Source organism: Dama dama, chromosome 2 (assembly GCF_033118175.1).
Source record: "Dama dama isolate Ldn47 chromosome 2, ASM3311817v1, whole genome shotgun sequence".
Taxonomy (NCBI): Eukaryota; Metazoa; Chordata; class Mammalia; order Artiodactyla; family Cervidae; genus Dama; species Dama dama.
Window position 1 is genome coordinate 32,229,844 of NC_083682.1, and position 17,789 is coordinate 32,247,632.

The 17,789-nt window shown below is 38.4% G+C and overlaps 1 protein-coding gene across 1 annotated transcript; it reads left to right on the top strand.

Annotated features, from left to right (window-relative positions):
• The first annotated feature begins 1,948 nt into the window (after positions 1-1,948).
• Positions 1,949-17,204, top strand: AQP11 (aquaporin 11). Its single transcript, XM_061168070.1, has 3 exons — positions 1,949-2,895; positions 10,857-10,973; positions 13,749-17,204. The coding sequence occupies exons 1-3, from the start codon at positions 2,277-2,279 to the stop codon at positions 13,826-13,828; spliced, it is 816 nt and encodes a 271-aa protein (XP_061024053.1). The 5' UTR covers positions 1,949-2,276; the 3' UTR covers positions 13,829-17,204.
• Positions 17,205-17,789: the final 585 nt, after the last annotated feature.

The window sequence follows — 17,789 nt, forward strand, 5'->3', positions numbered from 1 at the left end:
AAAAATATGTGCTTGATTGCATGTATTCCCCCCTTCACCAAAATCACATACATGCTGACGCTCCCCTGCCTCTTTAGAGCAGCTTCTCAGAGCTGTCTGAGGTGCTGTCTTCTGAGCATAGCCTTCACTTTGCCCCAAATAAAACTTAGTTCACAATTCTCACATTGTGCATATTTTTAAAATCATCAAAATATTTACACAGTAACTAAAAGTCAAGTGACTTCTAGTAAAGGGGAGAGATGAGAGGGTTATACTCACAGACGTGATTTGAAAGCAACTTCTTTCAACAGCAGTGACCAAACAATAAGTTTAAATTTACTCTAAATTGTTTCCCGGTCAGACACAAACACAGGAAAGAGGAAAGGACCTCATTTGTCTACAGAGCTTGTGTGTTTTCTGAAATGATTTGTTTTTCTAATTTAGGGAATGTCTATCGGCACCACAGAAAATTTGAGAGTTACAAAGAGAACTTTCATTAGTTGTAAATGGACAAATTGAGATAGGGAAACAAAGCTGAGGAGAACCGCCAAGAATACCTTCCAAGTGCTCTATCACTTGAAGTTCGGGCTAATTAGTCCCCTCATTTTTATTTCTCTCTCCCTTCTCTCCAGCCTTAAGAAATGGGGACCTGTGGTCAACAGAGCCTGGGGGAGGCAGGACAGAAGCTGGAGAGGGCAGAGGTATCTGCACCCCTCTCCCCCAGCTAAACCATGATACCTATGTGTGCTAAGTGACTGTAGCCCGCCAGGCTCCTCTATTCCAGGCAAGAACACTGGAGTGGGTTGCCATTTCCTCCTCCAGGGGATCTTCTTCTTCTTCTTTTTTTAATTTGTTTTAATTAGAGGCTAATTACTTTACAATATTGTGGTGGTTTTTGCCATACATTCACACGAATCACCCATGGGTGTACATGTGTTCCTCCAGGGGATCTTCTTGATCCAGGGATGGAACCCGGGTCTCCTGCGTTGTAGGTGGATTCTTTACCACTAGCGCCACCAGGAAAGCCCATTTAGCAGAATACCAGGTAGCTCTAGTGGTAAAGAACCCACTTGCCAATTCAGGAGACTTAAGAGATGCGGGTTCAACCCCTTGGTTGGGAAGCTCCCCTGGCGACAGAAATGGCAACCCACTTAAGTATTCTTGCCTGGAGAATTCCATGGACAGAGGAGCCTGGCGGGCTACAGCCCATGGGGTCGCCAAGAATCAGACACGACTGAGTGACTTAGCACACACGCAGGCACGGTAGATGCCAGGCCTGAGGAATCGCAGACATTCCCTCCCAGCTGCACCCATAACGCGGCCATCCCAAATGGGCGAGCTGTTGGGAGTGGAAAGCGGTGGCAAGATCCGCTCTTTCAACTTTAAGCTAGCACTTATTGACCACCTTTTGTCTCCTAAGCTCTGTGCCACGGTGCCTCTCGGGTTTTTTTTTTTTTTTTTTTATTTAAACAAATCCACGAGGTGAGTCGCGTGACCCACAACCTTCTGAGGTAAATGTTACAGGTGGCAGGTGGAAAAAAAAAAAAAAAAAAAACCCAACCCAGTGGCATACCCTTCTTCACACAGGCCAAACCTTATTTCTCTGTGAAAGCCACGCCCCTTAAACCAGCACCCAGCCCCACCCTACCCACGCCGCCCCACCCCCGGCCTCCACCGCTTCTCGCCTTCTCAGTCGTCCCAGAAATTAAAAACGAGGTGGTTGGCAGAAAAGCTCTTTAGGGGGTCTGGATTGCAGCTTGACGGCTTTACAGTTTTAAGAGCTGAAAAGTAAAACCCTCAAGGTTCTCATGTCAAAGCACCTGTTAAGACGCAGGGGGCGCGCGCCTTCCAGCTCAGCGCCGGGGACCCTGGGGCCCAAGTCTAGCCTCTCGCAAGGGCGCACGGGCCGTCGCGCGCCTGCGCAGTGGCCTCCGGACGCGCGCCGTCCCTCCACTCCCTGCCCCACCCGCGCCCGCTTCCAGTCCCTGAGGGAAACAGCGAGGGCGTGAGTGTGTCTTCTGCTGGCTGTTGGCCCCCTCAGACGGTGCCCTGGCAGAGCTCTCCTCGCGGCCCGTCGCCTCCCCTCCTTCCCGGCTCTGGCAACAAAACTCTAGCGCAGAGCCGGGGAAATGGGCAGGAGTCCTTCCGCGTGGCACCCCCAGGGCCTCCCGCTGGTCTGGAGTCGGCCCGCCCCGAGGGGCGTGAGGAGGGGGCGGGGCTGAGGACTTAGGACTGGGGCCCAGAGACCGCCTCCTGCCGAGTCCGAGCAGGCAGCCCCGTCTGGTGCTGAGAGAGCCATGACCGCGCTACGGGGGCTCTGGCCCGAGATGCAGGATACCTGCACCTCGCTGGGGCTGATGCTATCGATCGTGCTGTTCATGGGTCTAGCCCGCGTGGTCAGCCGGCAGCAGCTGAACGGGCCCATGGCCCACGCCTTCGTCTTGGAGTTTCTGGCCACCTTCCAGCTCTGCTTCTGCACTCATGAGTTACAACTGCTGAGTGAGCAGGAACCCCTTCACCCCACCTGGCCGCTGACGCTAATCTACTTCTTCTCATTGGTGCATGGCCTGACTCTGGTGGGCACCTCCAGCAACCCGTGCGGCGTGATGATGCAGATGATGCTGGGGGGAATGTCCGCTGAGACCGGTGCGATTAGACTGTTAGCTCAGCTGATTGGTGCCCTGTGCAGCAGGTACTGCATGGGCGCCCTGTGGAGCCTGGGGCTGACCAAGTATCACGTCAGCGAGAGGAGCTTCGTTTGCAGGAATCCCATTCAAGTGGACTTGCCCAAAGCGGTCATCATAGAGGCTGTCTGCTCTTTTATTTTCCACAGCGCTTTGCTTCACTTCCAGGAGGTCCGAACCAAGCTTCGTATCCACCTGCTGTCAGCACTCATCACCTTTTTGGTCTATGCAGGTTTGTTATTTCCACAAAACACTGGGCACGTCCGCAGTTTCTATGACTTGAGACTCTTAAGTTCTTTGCCAGGATACATTCGAAACTACTACGCTTCTTTGATGTCAATATTGGTATTTCCGTAATTCATTTTGCAGCTCATTCTTTACCGATAGGGTCCAAATATCGATCCTCCATTCAGTGCTTTCTTTTTAACACCCAGAGAAAGCTACTTCAGTGCTGAAACAGAAATCATGTGAGATGCTGCCAAGGGTTCAAATATCCTACAAAGGGATTGTTGTAATGGTAGAGCGGAAAGATAACATCAGCTACCTCTTGCACGGTTGGTATATAGATCCTTGCTGAGACTCTCGCTGAAAAATGATCCTGGGTTGCGAAAGTTCCTTCCAATTTAAAGCACAAAGCTACATGATTAGCTAGTAGTAAGAGTGGGAAGTAAAATTCTATAGTTCTATTTCTTAGTTATTTTTCTACAAAATTACTTAAAATCATTTATTTCCTTTCTAATTCATCCTGAAATGAACTTTTAATGGCCTATCAAGGAAGATGTGTTTTAAAATCAGAACTTGCTTGAAATCAAAGATTTTTTAAAATAATTATCAAGAAAATTCTTTGCGGGAGACCCAGGTTCGATCCCTGGGGTGGGAAGATCCCCTGGAGAAAGGAATGGCAATCCACTCCTGTATTCTTGCCAGGAAAATCCCATGGACAGAGGAGCCTGTCCAGGCTATAGCCCATGGGGTAACAAAGAGTTGGACACAACTGAGTGACTTCACTTTCTTTCTTTAATGTATAATAGGGTGATCAATAAAAAATTCTCAAATTAAAAAAAAAAGAAAATTCTTGAGAAAAAAATAATTCTTGAGAAATCTGCTTGATTTTCTGTGAATCATGTTTACCTTGACAGATCTCAGATATAGTGGATATTTTAAATAGGACAGGAAAATATTCTAAATAGGATAGGGAAATTTGAAAAGCAATGATGAAGCACATCATTTTAAATGACCATAACAGAATATTTTCACTAGAACTATATCTTAATTGTAAAATGTTTTGGAGGTAGACATCTAATAAAAAGAACTAGTAGTAAGACTCTGACTTCTGCACATTGAAAGGGAAACTATGAGTAGAAACAAACCTTAAGATAAAGACTTTTAAACATATGCTCTGCTCAACTTCCTAGGTAAAATGAAAGACTTTCCAATCCATTTCACCTTCTTTAAAATCTAGTACCATCCTTTTTGTAGACTCAGATGGAAATGAGTGGTATAGGAAAGAAGGAAGGATATATGCATATTTGAGGGGTTGGTGAGTAGTTGCTTATTAAAATTTTAAGTTTGGACTAAAACAGAAACATCCCTTGTATATGAACAGAATCATCGCTTGCAAAAAGTTATGCCACAATTTAGCTCTGTACTTTAATTAGATGTGGTAAACATTTAAAAGATGTTTTATCGACTTCCCTGATGATCCAGTGGTTAATACTCCTCACATCCACTGCAGAGCTGGGGGGTAGCTCAGGTTGGATCCCTGGTTGGAGGATCTAGACTTCCACATGCCCCACAGGGGCGGCCAAAAAAAAAGTTTTAAATTAATACAATGTTATACAGAGTTCCTTATCCCTCTCTTGATAATCTATAAGTTGGTATTCTTCCTGTTTTTGTACCGTTAATACCTATTTATGATTTCAATAATAATACTGTATATAATATTAGCCAGTATCTATTTTATAAGTAACAAACATTTTGAGAGAAGGTAATATTTGAAATTATACATAAATATAAGGAGAGTTATTGGAAGACCCGTAAAATAACAATTTAAGATATCCAGAAATGTTCTTTTCCTTCCCCTCAAATTACTGACATCGACATTGCTGAAATGAGGCTACTACTTAATGGAGGAGGAGGAGAGACTGAAAGGATCACTAGAGCAGTGGTTCTCAACATTCCCTCTGCATAAAACACTCCCTGGGGAGTGTTTTAAACATATTCATATCTGGGTACAGAGATTAAGATTTAATTGCTGTGGAAAAAACAAAATAAGATTTAACTGCTGTGTGAAGGGGCCTAAGCAATGGTAGATTTAAAATTTTCCCAGGTGATCCCAATATGAAACCAGGGCTGAGAACCACTGCTCCAGTCTAGATGTTGCTGGTCAGTTCATCATAGTCACTAGTCACATGTGATTATCAACTAAAATATTCCTCAATCACAATAACAACATTTCAAGTACTCACTAGCCACACATGGCTAGTGAGTACCATACTGGACAGTGACGAAAACTGCAGGGACAGAACCTAACAATTATTTATTGTTGTTTCAGAAATTGATTATTATGATGTTCCTTTTCTGCCAAATAAGGGAGATAAGAGTATTCACTGGGCAGTGTGCAAGCCTATAGGAAATTTATGAGTTTTGGTATTTAATCCTTACAACAACCCACTGATGAATAAATATACTATTCCCATTTTAAGTAAAGTGACTTGTTCTAGACCACATGGCTATTAATAGAATGAGCTGGAACCATGGTTCAGATTTATACTAAAGCTTATACTCATTTCATTATCAGCATTTCTACAGCATGCTCCTAAAAAGTAACAAAAATATATACATACAATTGAATATTGTTCAGCCATGAAAAGGAATGAAGTTCTGATAAATGATACCATAGGAATGAACCTTGAAAACATTATGCCAAGCAAAATAAGCCAGACACAAAGAGACAAATGTTATATGACTTCACTTTATATGAAATATTCAGAATAGGTGAATTCATAGAGTCAGAAAGTAGAATAGAGGTTACCATGGGTTGGGCAGCAAGGAGGAATAGGGATTTTTTTGTTTAATAGGTACAGTTTCTGTTTCGGGCAATGGAAAATTTTAGAAATTGTGGTGATGGTTGAACATTATAACCAATGCCATGACTATACACTTTTAAATGGTTAAAATGGCATATGTTATATTTTACCATAACATAACAAAATATAAGTTAACAAAGGATTGTTACCAAATAAACTTAGCAAACACTGGATTAAACAGATTTTCTAATTTAAGACTCACAGAGTTTTACTATGCTACTGTTTATCATGAAACTCCAAGAAAAAGATAAGGAACAGTTTTTCAAATATAGGAATACTTTTGTCTAGGAGTGTGTAGTAGAAGAGAACATACTTTGGGAAATGCTGTACTAAGCCATATCACTCCCCATTATTTTCTATGGATATAAATCATAACTTTAGGTCAGAGCTATTTAAATAGAGTGAACTGTTTTAGGACTAGCTCAGTGTGTATCTCATCAGGCAGACATGAGGACTTTGCAGGAAGGAGTTAAGAATGGATAGGGAAGGGAAGGCAGGGGAAGCATTAGCTAAGTCAGGAGTTATTACAAGTTACTTCAATATGTCAGTCTCTCTCTCTTTTTTTAACTTCTAAAACTCTATTGGACTTCCCTGGTGGCTCAGCAGTAAAGAATCTACCTACAATGCATGAGACCACCAGCAATGCAGGAGACATGAGATCGATCCCTAGGTTGGGAATATCCCCTGGAGTAGGAAATGGCAACCCACGCCAATATTCTTGCCTGGGAAATCCCATGGACAGAGGAGTCTGGCGGGCTACAGTCTATGGGGTTGTAAGAGTTGGACACAACTTAGCAGCTAAACCACCACCACCAAGATAATATTAGTACTGGTTTGGCTAAGTTGCATGCTGGGATATTTCTTTAATCACTTGCATTTGAGGATACCCAGAAGTCACTAATAACAGGTCATATCAAAAGAATGGATTATTTAAGCTTATAGAACATAACTGTTCAGCAACATAGCTACAGGCTCCTTGGATAGCCAATGACTAAGCATCTGATTGCATATTTATTGATTTAGCACCCTGCACATTTGTGCAGATGGAGGCCACTGATGCCTTTAACACTTATGTATTTATTGGCTTCCCAAATAAAGTGAGAAAAGCTTTGTGATTTATTAATATATTAGAACTATAAAACTATTAACGCAAATTTCAAGCAAGTCTTCCTTTAGGAAGATTTAGGTTTGGGGAGAATTTGGTTCAATGACTAGGATGAGAGAACTGCATAAATTAATTAGATGTTGGAAAAAATCTATTTTACACATCCAAGTAGGTTGTCTTTCTTACTGTACCCTGTTCATTTCCTTTGCAGAACTTTTAGTTATATACTTGTTTTCTGATGTAATGCCTGTCTTCCTCCACCAGACAGTAAGCTTTATGAGTACAGAGACTAAAGCTGTTTTATTCATTATGAAATATAACCAGGACAGTATAGTGTCACCTGTTACAAATAAATACTCATTATTTTTAGAATGAGTAAAATGAATGAAATAGCAAATAGTCTATTCACTTAAAAAAATCAAAAGAAATAATACATATCTGGGTATTCCATATTTTATGTCTAAGAGCTTCCAAAATAAGCCTAGTAAAATGTTCAAAGTAATTGCACTTTTACTCCATTCAGGAGCTTTTGGAATCCTAAGTCATGAAGAATTTGGATAGATTATTTGTCAAAGAAAGGAGCTAAGTCCTTTATATATGTATATTTACTTTTAATATAATAACCATATGAAATAGGTTCCAATCTACAAATGAAAAACAGCTTCAAACAAGGCACAAAATATTTTGTTTTTGCTTTTCTCATGCCAGTATAATACAGTGGTAAAGAGCATAAGCCTCTTGGAGTTGGACTGTGTCCTTAGGAGAGATAATTTAGGTCTGTTTCCTCATCCTTAAAATGGAGAATAACACTATCGCTTCAGACTATCATGAAAAATAATGTACTCCAAGTTCTTCCCACAGTAACTGGCACAGATATCTGGTCACTGAAAAGGGTGATTCCATTTATAGATTCCATTTATAAATTAGTTAATTGACACTCTAGCTTTTATACAAGTCTTGCATGATTTTAGTGTCCTTCTGTCAGAGAATTTGATTTGCTTTAGGACTACTGAGAAACGTACGTGCCTATAATTACCACATTTGGAACTCCGTCCTTTGACTGGCCTAATTTCACCAAGTTCACACTGTCCTCTGAGATTTTTAGCAGCCAGCTGGATCTCCCTGTTGATACCTCTTCTTCAACAGGTGTTATGGCTTCTTCCCTCCAGACATCAATACATAGTACCTAATTTTTCAGTCATTTTCTCCAAGTTCTGTGCCTGATGGATAATTCTTACTTTTTAAATAATTCATATTTAACTACAAAATACATGAATGTGTTCTTTTTGTTAAAAATGCAAACACTACCAATGAGACTCTCTTTTTTTTCCAATGAGACTCTCAGTGCCTTTTGATTACCATCCTTCATGCCTGTCCCCTCTCCTTTCCTGCCTCCTCTTCTCACCAGTATAGTCCTCTGTGCGTGCATGTCCTTCCAAACTCTTACATACATTTATTATACATATTGATAGGACCCTACAGAAATGATTATATGTGCGTTCATATTAAGATGAATCATACCTTACTTTCTGCAGTTTATATTTTTTAAGTGGTGTGGTTCAATGATACTATCTTGGATATCTGTGTTAGTAAAGAGATCTTTCTTATTATTTGAATACTGAACAGCATTCCAAATTAATAATAAAGTTATCTATTTAGCTATTTTCTTATGAATGAACATTTAGGTTTTTCCCAGTTTGTTGCTATTATAAATAAACAACCTTGTGTCTACTAGTATACAGGTACCAGTAGTTCTCTAGGACAGTGGTTTTCAACAGAACAATTTGAGCAACGTCTGGGAACATTTTTGTTTGTTACATGGGGGAGATGAATATGCAACTGACATTTAATGGGTCAATGCTAGGAATGCTAAAAATCCCACAGTGCATAGGACAACCCCAACAAAGAATGATCCAGCCTAACATATCAAAGCCAATGCCATCTTTTGGACCTTTTGTTGACACAGTGGATTTCTAAATCAGTTAACTTATGCTTAATGCTTAAAATAACAATTTTTTTTCATGATTTTGTGGGTTAGATAGGAAATCCCCCTGAGATCATATAGCTGGACAGTTGGTTTCTTTGGAAGAGCAAAGGTGCTTCACTAGTGTGTCCAGCAGTTGGTTCCAACAGCCATCTGAGATACCTCAGTTTTTTTCCTTGTGGCCTCTCATCCTCCATCAGCCTAGACCAACTCATGTACATGGTCAGCACATTGTTCCAACACAGCAAGGAGTAGAAGCCAATGATGGATTTATTGAGACCTGAACCTAGAATTCAGTGTTGCCCCTCACATTCAGAATTCACATAGCATCACTTCTGCTGCATTCTATTTGTTAATGCAAGTTGCAAAACCAGTTCATACTCAAGAGAGAGGAACAGACTTGTGCATCTTAGGAGAAGCAGCATCTACCAAGTTACACTGAGCAGAACTGGTGATGGGAGGATTAGAAGACAAAGAGTATGAAGTAACTGGAGTTTTAGAGTGGTATAAAACCAAATGGTAGTGTTCTTAGACCTAATAAAAATACCAAAGACCTAATGGCAATACTGAAGCAAACTAATTATGAAGGTAATGGTTGTCTATTGATAAATGCCTTAAAAAATCACAGGTCACTTGTATTATCACTGCACATATTACATTATATTTTATTGTATAGTCTGTGTGGGAAGATCTGTGTGAGTTCTTACCTTTCTGTTCATGGCGTCCAGAATGTAAGAACTCAATAATTTTTTGTGGCATTAATTTGAAATGACCACACACTAACCAAATAATTCTGCTGGCCCCTGGCAGTTGCAAGCTCAACATTCCAGGATTTGACTATTCAAGAGTAGTTCTGAAGGTCCATGATGTGATGTCATTTATAATTGCTGAGGCATGAATATGAATTGTGCTGTGGGGCTGGAATGCTAGGAAAAAACTCTTAGCCATGGAGTGAACTCAGTTCATTTCTCAACATCTTTATCTCAACACAGCTTCAATGTTTTCAGCCTGTCAAGAGTGAAATCTTATGAAAAGGTCACTTAATTTCCAATTTTACTTCACGGCATTTTATAAAAACAGTTAACATGCTCTTGTGGCGTGTGTCCATGTAAAATTTGTAAAGATCTTTGATCTGTTGCTGTGGCTAAGTTAGAGGCAGATGAGTGTGCTCAAGCTTCCACATGGAACAACCACCAGAAATGTCTCTATCTCAGGGATACAATCAGGGTATGTTCTGAAAAGCTGAGCCACAGTTTTGGTGAGTACCACTGGACAGCCAGTCCAACCTCTTTCGCTTTTCCTCACTTGCTGTGTGGCCACAGCTATAAAATTCCTGGGCCCCATCTCAGAGAGAGACCCTAAGTGAAGAGCTGGACCCTAAGTCCTGAAAAGCAGACAACAGTTAGAATTTGTGCTGATCTTTCATGATTACTCAGTCACTTCTTTTTTTATTAAAATTTTTTTCTGTAACCACTTTATTGAGGTATAATTCACATACCATTCACAGTCACTTCTTTAGGGCTCTGTTGACAAGTAAAAGTGGAATCAATGATAATGCTTTGGTCTATTTTACTTTTTGTTTCAACACCAAGGTTATTTCTGTTCAAAAGGATCCTGGGGTATTGTGCCCATTTTAACAACATTTTCATTATATTTTTATTAATTCAAGTTGATGAATGTTAAGAAGGGCAGCCAAATCTGTTTTATAAAACTGTAGGAATACTAACAGAGCAGGTTAACTTTCAATGTGTATTTCATAATATACTATAGGAAAAGCACTGGATGAAAATTCTTAATGTCCTTTGTCCTCCTGCCTTTTTTGCACCTGGCATATTATAATCTATAATCTATTTTTATATTCTATAATATGCCAGGTGATTCTTCAAAGGAAAATTACAGAATAAGAAAACTTAAATACCTAAAATAAAAGTTTTATTTAGTAATCCCTGTATTTCTAGTTACAAGAAAATGTAAGATATATGGTTTGGTATCATTCTGCTTAATATGTATTACAGGAGGAAGTCTAACAGGAGCTATATTTAATCCAACTTTGGCACTTTCACTGCATTTCAAGTGTTTTGATGAAGCATTCCTTCAGTTTTTTATAGTATATTGGCTCTCTCCTTCTTTAGGTAAGTATATTTTTATTCAATATGAAGAAAAGATTAGAATATACTAAAATACGATATGGAATGTCACTGTAATATGTCAATTTTCAAAGCCAGAGTAGGAACAAAAGAGAAAACAAAAAAGGTATGAAATATTATGCCCAAAATAACATTTTATTTTGTGCAGTATCCTTTAAAACTGCTTTTGTCTTCAAAGAAACAAGTTAAGAATAATAAGTTTGAAGTTTAATCTATCTTTAATATGCTCTCAGATATGAGGGCAAAGAAGTGAGGATTACTTCCATTAAAAAATAATCTTTTTTTGCTAAAGGAATTTGTTTTTTCAAGTTTGTGAGCTCCAGATAAAATACTATTTGGCTCATTTGACCCATTTTGTTGAAGAGCATTTCATGAAACAATACAGAACTATAATAAATGTAGTTTTAAAATTTTCCACAAATTGCATTCCCATTATTTCTATCTGGGTCAGATATGTAAAACTCTTCTTCTCAAATAGGTCAAATAACACAAAAAAGTTACAAAATAACTGTAATCATGATATGCATATCCTTATATAAGTTATCAGCATTTCTTGATTTTGTCTAATCACCTGTTTTAAGCCTGACTGTAATTCACAGCTATAAATGAATATGAGGATAACTGGCCTTCTATTAGTTCATTCTTCTTTTTATCCACAGTTTACATTTTGTTTCTTGTTGCTCATTTCTGTGGGGGAAAAAAAAAGGGCACGGGGAGGGGAGGGTACCTACAGAAGAAAACATTGGCATAACAGGTTTGAATAGCCATGACACTTTACTCCTCCCATTCACCCTCCATTCCTGTCATTTAGGAATTTTCCTCACATTTAGCATCTGTTATGCTCAGTAATATCTATATTAAACATGAAGAATATCAGAAAGAAACTGTATTTTAAGATGCTAATAAAGGTAACTTTTTTTCATCTATTCATTACTAGTGTTTTCCAGTAACTTCTTCAAAGATAGATTATCTGTTCTTGATTTTTTTTTGTTGTTCTTGATTTTTAAGAAGTAAAAAAAGGTCACTGTAGTTCACAAAGAAGTTAAAAAGGTCACTAACTGGACAGGTCTACTAATAGTTTTTTTTATATTTATTTATTTGGCTGCACCAGGTCATTGTTGCGGCACACAGGATCATTGATCTTCATTATGGCATGTGGGATCTTCTTTTTTCCAGTCATGGCATATGGGATCTAGTTGTGGCATGCCAACTCATAGGTGCGGCACGTAGGATCTAGTTCCCTGACCAGGGATTGAACCCAGGCGCGCCCTGCCACCTCCTCCAAATTAATAAGATGTTAGAAATGTGACTATAAGGGTGTATATAGAATTAATTCTCTAGCTTATACATTTCATATAATGAAAATTAGCAGATTCTATTTGATTCTATAAAATTGCAACTCCATTTTTATAAAGTTTTAAACGTAATGTCTTATTTTCTGGCTCTAACTTTATAAAGAAAATGTCAAATTTTGTGAATTAGATTGATTCTGATTTTTTTTTTTTTTTAATCTAAAGCTTCTGGTTGCAAAACAGGCTCATCTTTTAAAAATTTGTTAAGTTATCCAAATATTAGTCAAACCTTAATTTCCTCTTATCAAACAGGAGTAAACTATCAAAACTGCATGTGATAAAAACACATTCTTATTCTAAGTTTAACTGATTTAGAGCATTAAGCCTACCTTTAATCAACCCTGAATATTCACTGAAAGGACTGATGCTGAAGCTGAAGCTCCAATACTTTTGGTCACCTGGGAAAAGGCAACTCACTGGAAGACTCTGATCTGGGAAAGATGGAAGACAAAAGGAGAAGGGGGTGGCAGAGGATGAGATGGTTAGATAGCATCACTGACTCAACGGACATGAATTTGAGCAAACTCCAGGGGACAGGGAAGGACAAGAAAGCTTGGCATGCTATCCATGGGGTCACAAAGAGTCCGACACAACTTAGTGACTGAGCAACAATAGAGCTTTAAACCTACATACCTTAAGATAAAACCCTTAACCACCACAGACTTCTCTTTTAGACAGTGACTTGAGTCCCATGGCTAAGTCCCCTCTGTTTGTTTCCCATTGAAAAATTTTAAATCTTTAATATAAAAATGTTTTTAAATTACCTATTATACACATGCTAGATTTATCTGAAATGACCTCAAAAATAAAAATTTACTAATTTGATTTTTAAAAGCATATTTATATTCAAGTTTTAAAATGTCAACTGAAATTTTTGTTTCAGAAACTTTGCTTAATACAGTTCTAAAAGCTATTAATGGTTGAGATTAAAATGGGGACCCAAGTCGAGTTTCTCACTTAGCAAGCCAGTAATGGAGCTAGAAACAGAACTCCAGATCTTTCTATTTTATTTATCCTTTGAATTCATTATTTAGATCCTACTGGTTTTTCCAAGTATGTACTGTTTTTAATGATTCATGGTTGAAGAAAAATCATGTGAGAATATTAGACTTTAAAATATCTACATGATGGAACTTCCCTGTGGTCCAGTGGTTAAAACTCAATGCTTCTACCACAGGGGGCATGGGTTTGATCACTGGTTGGGGAATGAAGATCCCACATGTCATGTGTTATGGCCAAAAATAAATAAAATATCTACACGTTTTATGTAGAACTGATGTAGCTAATTCTTTTAAACACACCTCTATAAGTCTTGTGGTAAATAATTGTATATAATCTTAAATTATAACCACAGATCATAAACTTCTTAAAGATTGTTTTATTTTACTATTTACTGTTTGTCTTTCAGGTATATTGCTGATGATTTTGATGTTCAATTTTTTCCTTCCATGGCTATATGACAACCACACAACTAATAAAAAGGAGTAACTATTCTAAAAGACTCAGATAATTACAGGACAGTCAAGCTGGATGTGATAAAGATTTTATCACCTAATATTCAACACTGGTTGCACTGGATTCGTCAATATTATCTTCCTTTGAAGAAGCTGCCTTAGAGTTTTCATCACTGGAACTTAAAAAAAAATTACTGTGAAAATGAAGTATCCTGTGTTTCTCAGTTAAGGCTTGTTCTTTCAAGTGTGTATTAAATGCTGCTAGAAAAGACTACATTAAGTATAAATCTCAAGTGATAATTGTTAATTTTGATGAAAAAGAAACTTGATGGTGGGACCAAGAAAGAGTAAGTGTATCAGGTGTCCTCTGAACGAGCAAGATTTTTAAGCAAAGTACAACCGGTCATGCTTACAGAACTGGAGAGGGATACTTTTCAGCCACTACCTCGAACAATGATACCATCAGCAGTGTCATCTTTCAATAGGAAAGTTGCTATCAGAAGTAGATATCTACTGATACTCAAGGGGTTTCCTGAATTTTAAATATATTCTAATCTAAAATATTTTCTCTAAATAGGCAATTTCAGAAGCTTTAGGCAAGCTGTCATTCTTTAACAGACTTTACTAAAGCACTCATACAAAGTTTAAGCTCTTCACGTTCTCATTTGATTGTAACAGCTACTTTATGAAGTACGTAGGGCATGTATTCTTAATATCCGTTTTACAGATAAGGAAACTAAGTCTGGAAGGGAGTTTACTGCTCTGCCCAAGGTGAAACACAGTCAAATACCATCTTTAGACTTCTACTTCAATACAAAAATATCTTCTCAGTTATCATTAAGACTGAAGGAACACTGAAGATTTTGAAGAAACATTAAATATTTTATAATGTTACAGTCTGTTTTTTCAGGCTTAAAGAACCTTCAAGTTTTCCTCTATTAGAAGCTTTCTTTTATTAAAGTTCAGGCCATTAAAGGCTAAGTATGTTTTTCTTCAAAGGAATTCCATCATCAGGGTTAGAAATGAAAACAAAAAGAAAGAAAAAGTGGGGGGGTGGGGGGATGAAATAAGATCTGTTTGAGTAATAATCAATTAAGCAACTGATAAACTTCCAGGTGATTTAAGTGCTGCTTGATGATCGGCCTGTGATAGTCACTCTCCATAAACCTGCAGACTGAACTCAACAGCTGCAGACTACCCAACAAGGCAGCCAGTTTGAGGATCATGGACTTTGACTCTTGAACTTAACAAACACAGACATAGTAGTTTCTATTTAAAAAGCAGAGTTCATAAAATTGCAACAATGGCTAAATGGAATTTCTGACGTGTTTCATTTGATCTGCACAGTATTTCAAACAAGCTAGCATTTGTAATATTTTTTTAAAACACAAAAATCCACAGTTCTAGCTTCTCTTGAAAAAAATAAAAAAGATGAGTGAACATTAGGCCTGAATTCTGCTATTACAACCACACAATATAACTGGTCCCGGGACTTCCCTGGTGGTCCAGTGGCTAAGACTCTGACCTCCCAATGCAGGGGGCCTAGGTTTGATCCCTGGTCAGGGAACTAGATCCCACATGCCTCAACTAAAGATCTCGCATGCCATAACTAAGACCCAGTGCAGCCAAATAAATAAGACTGGTCCCTTTAAAATAATCCTTTTGCCACTCCCTATGTCTTCCAAACATGAAGCTGAATTTCACTTGTTTCATGGCTTTTTCCATAATTTTTAAAAATTCATATCTCTTTATCATGAGACTGTGGTTTAAGAAAACTGAGTATTAACTTGTGAAAATACCCAGCTCTCTAAACTTCACTTCTCAGAATTAGAGGTTATAACTTCTGATGACATGATTTGCCCCTGCAGCCCTCTCAAATGGCAGCTTAGCTCTGTTCTCTGCTGCCTCTATTAATAACGTCATCAGACCATGCCATCTTCTACCTGGGTACTCCTTACTGCAATTCTATCCACTGTATCTATTCTATCTACTGTACAACCCCCTCAATTCCTTCTTGATCTTTTAGGAATAGAGTTCCTTTCTCACTCATTCTCTACACTACTCCAGTTACATTTTCTGGTGATTTCAATACTTACAAAGATGATCCTTCCAGTATCTTGGCCTCCCACTTCATTGGCTGAACTTGAAAGGCTCTCCAGTAATTTTTCCTTTCTCTTCTGCCTCAGCTACAAATTTGGTCATAACCTTGAGCTTGTCATTACCAATAACTCAGACTCTTCTCTGACCTCAAACACCTCTTTCCCCAACCACTAACCCCTCTCCAGCTCACTTCATCCTACTTTCTTTATCTCCAATGATACTTTGAACCCCCATGGGGAACTTGGGTCCATTGATACTACCACCTTTTCACATCTCTCTCCCCTATCAATTACTTTCTTCTGAAGCAGCTTAAATTACACTCTTGCATAGAATCTTAATTCCCTTGTTCCTCTAAATCCTCATACTCACATGGCTTAATCACAATATAATTAATTCCAACTGTCTACTTATTCCATGCCTGCCTCCATACATGAAATATAAGAAAAACTGGATAGCAGTAGGACAGTTCTTTCAAAGATTTTTGCTATAAACAAAGAAAATGTGGGTGGTATCTAAAGGGGGAAATTGGATCAAGAAAGAATTTCTTTTTTTAAGGTGGGAAAGATATTGGCATGTTTACATGCTGAGAGGAATGATGCAGTAGAGAAAGTGATGATGTCAGAAAGGGAGGGGAGATTTCCCAGGTTCAGTTTTTAATAGGTAAGAAAAGATAAAAGCAAGTGTGCAACTGAAGGGGCAGGCCTTAGCTAGAAGCACACACAGATGGTTCATAGTAACAAGACAGAAGGGAAGAATATATGGGCAGAAGAAGAGTTAGGTAAGCAGATGTGATGATGTGAGTCTGAAGAAGTTCAATTTTCCTCTTCCCATTTTTTTCTTGAAGCATTCTAGTCAGGCCTTCAACTCCACCATCCCACTGAAATTCTTGCCAAGGCTATCAATGACTTTAACGTTGTTAAGTCAGCGTCTCAGCCCTCTCACACATCAGCAGCATTTGCTAGTTGATTGCTTTCTCCTTGTGAATCACTCCAGGTCCCCAAATCATTGCCTTCTCAGTTTATTCTTCCTCCTTTGCTCCAAATGACAGCTTCCCAGGGCTCAGTCCTCTGAGATCTTTTCTACTTCTACTTGCTCCCTTGGTAATTTTACCCAATCTTGTGGTTTTATAGCAACTGTATCATAACTGCCAAATTTCTATGTCCAGCTTATACAACTGTCCTGAACTCCAGACTCATATCCATCTGTATGTGCAACATTTATACTTTGTTGTCTAATATATAACTCAATACATGCAGCTCTAATTAATTCAAATTGCAGAGTATATCCATTCTATTGGTGGCATTTGTAGTTATTCACTATTAAATCAATGCTTCAATAAACATTCTTGTGCACATGTGTTTTTCTAGGGTAGTAGGCTTTCATACTTTTCGTTATGGCCTACCAGCATAGTTTGGTCAAGCCTCCATCTACTTACTCTTGCCCAAATTATTGCAATAATTTCATGTTTCTACTGCGTGATCCTATTAAAGCAATCAAATCATGCAACACCTCTCTATTTCAGACTGAAAGGCATATATTCTTTAACTATTACAAAACTGTTGGTGTAAAACATTAACGTGCTGGGAAAAACTGCACATTAATCAGTGTGATTTCTGGGTATATGGACAGCACTGCCCTATTTTAGCAATCATTCATGAGCTGGTTCACATTATTTAAAAACACACTATAGCAAAACTGTATTAGACTGCTAGGGCTACTACACTTGACAGCATCCTACATAAGGAATAATTCCACAACTTCTTGCTTTTAAACACACACAAGATTCCACAACTTCTTGCTTTTAAAAGACACCATAAACAAAACGAAGACATGTCACAGACCAGGATATTGGAGTCTAGAATATATAAAGGACGGACAAGTAAGAAAAAAAATTA

Coding starts and splice junctions, on each gene's coding strand:
- AQP11 (XM_061168070.1), top strand. CDS start 2,277: ATGACCGCGCTACGGGGGCTCTGGCCCGAGATGCAGGATACCTGCACC. Junction 2,896..10,856: donor CACCTTTTTGGTCTATGCAG/GTTTGTTATTTC, acceptor TATGTATTACAG/GAGGAAGTCTAACAGGAGCT. Junction 10,974..13,748: donor TTGGCTCTCTCCTTCTTTAG/GTAAGTATATTT, acceptor TTTGTCTTTCAG/GTATATTGCTGATGATTTTG.